Source organism: Phaseolus vulgaris, chromosome 8, assembly GCF_000499845.2.
Source record: "Phaseolus vulgaris cultivar G19833 chromosome 8, P. vulgaris v2.0, whole genome shotgun sequence".
NCBI classification, from domain to species: Eukaryota; Viridiplantae; Streptophyta; class Magnoliopsida; order Fabales; family Fabaceae; genus Phaseolus; species Phaseolus vulgaris.
In genome coordinates this window covers 28,168,551-28,171,178 of record NC_023752.2, presented here as the reverse complement: position 1 = coordinate 28,171,178, position 2,628 = coordinate 28,168,551, and the positions used below count along the sequence as shown (strand labels likewise).

Sequence of the window (2,628 nt, the reverse complement as noted above, 5' to 3'; positions counted from 1 at the left end):
CGGATTTGATTAAACCCACTTTTAAGATCAATTTTGGTAAAAATTTGGGAACCATGCAATTCATCCAAAAAATCATCAAGCCTAGGGATGGGATGCCTATACTTTATTGTAATGTTGTTTATAGCCCTATAATCGGAACACATCCTCCATGTCCCATCTTTTTTAGGGACAAGTATAATAGGCATGGCACAAGGGCTCATACTATCTTGAACCCACCCTTTAGCAATCAACTCTTATACCTATTGGCGAATTTCCCTAGTTTCACTTGGGTTGGTCCTATATGCGGGACGATTTGGTAAAGAAGATCCCAGAATTAAATCAATTTGGTGTTCAATCCCTCTTAAAGGTGGAAGCCCTTTAGGCCGATCTTGAAACACATCATGAAATTCCTCTACCAAATTATCCAAACAATGGGGACTATCCTCAAGTTTTTCTAACTTAAGAGGTCTAGGAATAGCTAAAAAGATAGGATTGTGAGAAACTATTTCCTTTTGGACCGCATGGCTAGAAATAAGAAGGGATTTCTTAGAACCCTTTACATTTTCACTCTCCCTCTTTTTCTTCATAAGAATTTGGAACTCATGGACTTCCCTTGGAGAGAGAGATTTTAATATGGCCTTGTGACCATGGAAATCAAAAGAAATTTTATTGGTAAAGCCATCATGAAATTTTTTTCTATCAAATTCCCATGGCCTTCCCAAAAGAACATGTGTAGCTTCCATGGGCACAACATCACACAAGACCTCATCTTTGTATTTTCCAATAGAGAAATTTATGAGGACTTGTTTGTTAACAATGATTTCGCCCACCTCACTTAGCCATTGTATCTTGTAGGGCTTTGTATGAGAGATAGTAGGCAACCCAAGCTTATCTACTACTCTTGTACTAGCCACATTGGCACGACTACCCCCATCCACTATTAAAGAACAAATGTTTTTTTGAATGAGACATCTTGTATGAAAAATATTTTCTCTTTGACTTTCATCAAAGGGTTGTAAAACTTGACCAAGAAGACGTCTCACAACCAACAAATCTCCTTCAAGTGGACTTTCGCTCTCATGCTCACTTGATGCCCTAGAATGTGAAGAATGCTTAGGTGAATCAAAATCATGCTCACTAACTACAATGCCATTATGCACATACATATTCCTTTTAGAAGGACAATTAGAAACAATGTGACCATAACCCAAACATTTAAAGCATTTCTTACTAGACGATTTGATTGGAGATTTAGGAGTAGAAGTGGAAGGCTTAGACTCCTTAGGTTTGAAAGAAGAATCCTTGGAAGGAAGTTTTGAAAAAGACTTTTTATTTTTCCAAGAGTTGTTGTTGTAACCATCATTGGGAGAGTTTTTAAAAGCATTTCTCTTAGCAATTTGGGCTTCAACCTTCTTTGCAAGGTGAACCAAAGATCCCAAAGATGAATACTCTTCAAGTTCAACAACATCTTGAATATCCCTTCTTAGGCCACTTACAAACCTAGCTATCATAGCTTCCTCACTCTCTTTCAAATTGACTTTAAGTAAAAGCGTTTCCAACTCCTTAAAATAGGCATCCACACTTAGCGTGCCTTGTTGAAACCGTTGGAGCTTCAACATGAGGTCTTTCCTAAAGTGTGGTGGCACGAATCTAAAGCGCATACAATCTATCAAATCGTTCCAAGAGACCACGAGAGGTCTCTTGTTATAGCAAACGTCCGTTACAAGACTATGCCACCATTTCATGGCATAATCTACAAATTCTAAGGCGGCTATCTTCACCTTTTGGTCCTCCTCAACCTCATAGGCTTTAAAAATTTGTTCACATTTAGCCTCCCACTCTAAATACAAATTAGGATCACTATCACCACTAAAGTTAGGTACTTTTACAAAAGGAACTTGAGGCTTTGTTTCTTGGTGATGTCTTTGTTCACGGTGGTGGCTTCCTCCATTGAAATGATGACGATGCGTCCTTCTTCTAAACTCCTCTCCATGGTCGTGAGCATTTGAAGAGTCTTTGGAAGAATGCCGAGGAGAAGTTTTTCTACCATGAATGGAATGGCAAGATCTTTCTTGCTTCAATTCAACCTTTGCCATTCGTTCTTCCAACCTTTGCAATGCTTCATCTTTGAGAGCAAGAGCCTTCTTTGCCTCTTTTAACTCATTAAGAACATAAACCTTATGAGTAGAGTGTGGTTTTGAAGATTCAGCACTTGAATAGGTATCCATTAAGAAAGGAAAAGAGCAAACACAATAGCAACCAATGGTAAGAAAACAAAGTTAGCAAAGAACAATTATAACAATGTGTCGAAAGGTAAAAATCACTCAAGTCACTCTAAGAAAGAATAATTCCCTTAAGCAATCTGCTCTTGAGGCCTTAGTAACCTCAAATGAAAGATTTCAAAGCAAAAGCACTCAATCTCAAAGCCAAAGCACCACAAAACCAAAGAACAAACAAAGACAAACAAGAAAAGGTGTAAACAAGAAAGGCTACACAAAAGGAATACAAGAGTTATGACAAACACAAAGAATGTGAATAAAAGACAAGAAAGAAAATAAGGTACTCAATGAAAAGGATGGTACACAAAAGAAACCTAGAGAAAAGCACTAGAATAGATGAAGAAAACAAAAAAACAGAACTACTGGAAAA

At 37.6% G+C, this 2,628-nt stretch overlaps 1 protein-coding gene across 1 annotated transcript; it reads right to left on the bottom strand.

Moving 5' to 3' along the window:
* Window positions 1-239: 239 nt before the first annotated feature.
* LOC137824878 (uncharacterized) lies at window positions 240-2,207 on the bottom strand. The gene is made up of 3 exons (XM_068630558.1): window positions 1,306-2,207; window positions 1,002-1,149; window positions 240-617 (listed from the first exon to the last, which is right to left on the bottom strand). The coding sequence occupies exons 1-3, from the start codon at window positions 2,205-2,207 to the stop codon at window positions 240-242; spliced, it is 1,428 nt and encodes a 475-aa protein (XP_068486659.1).
* Window positions 2,208-2,628: the final 421 nt, after the last annotated feature.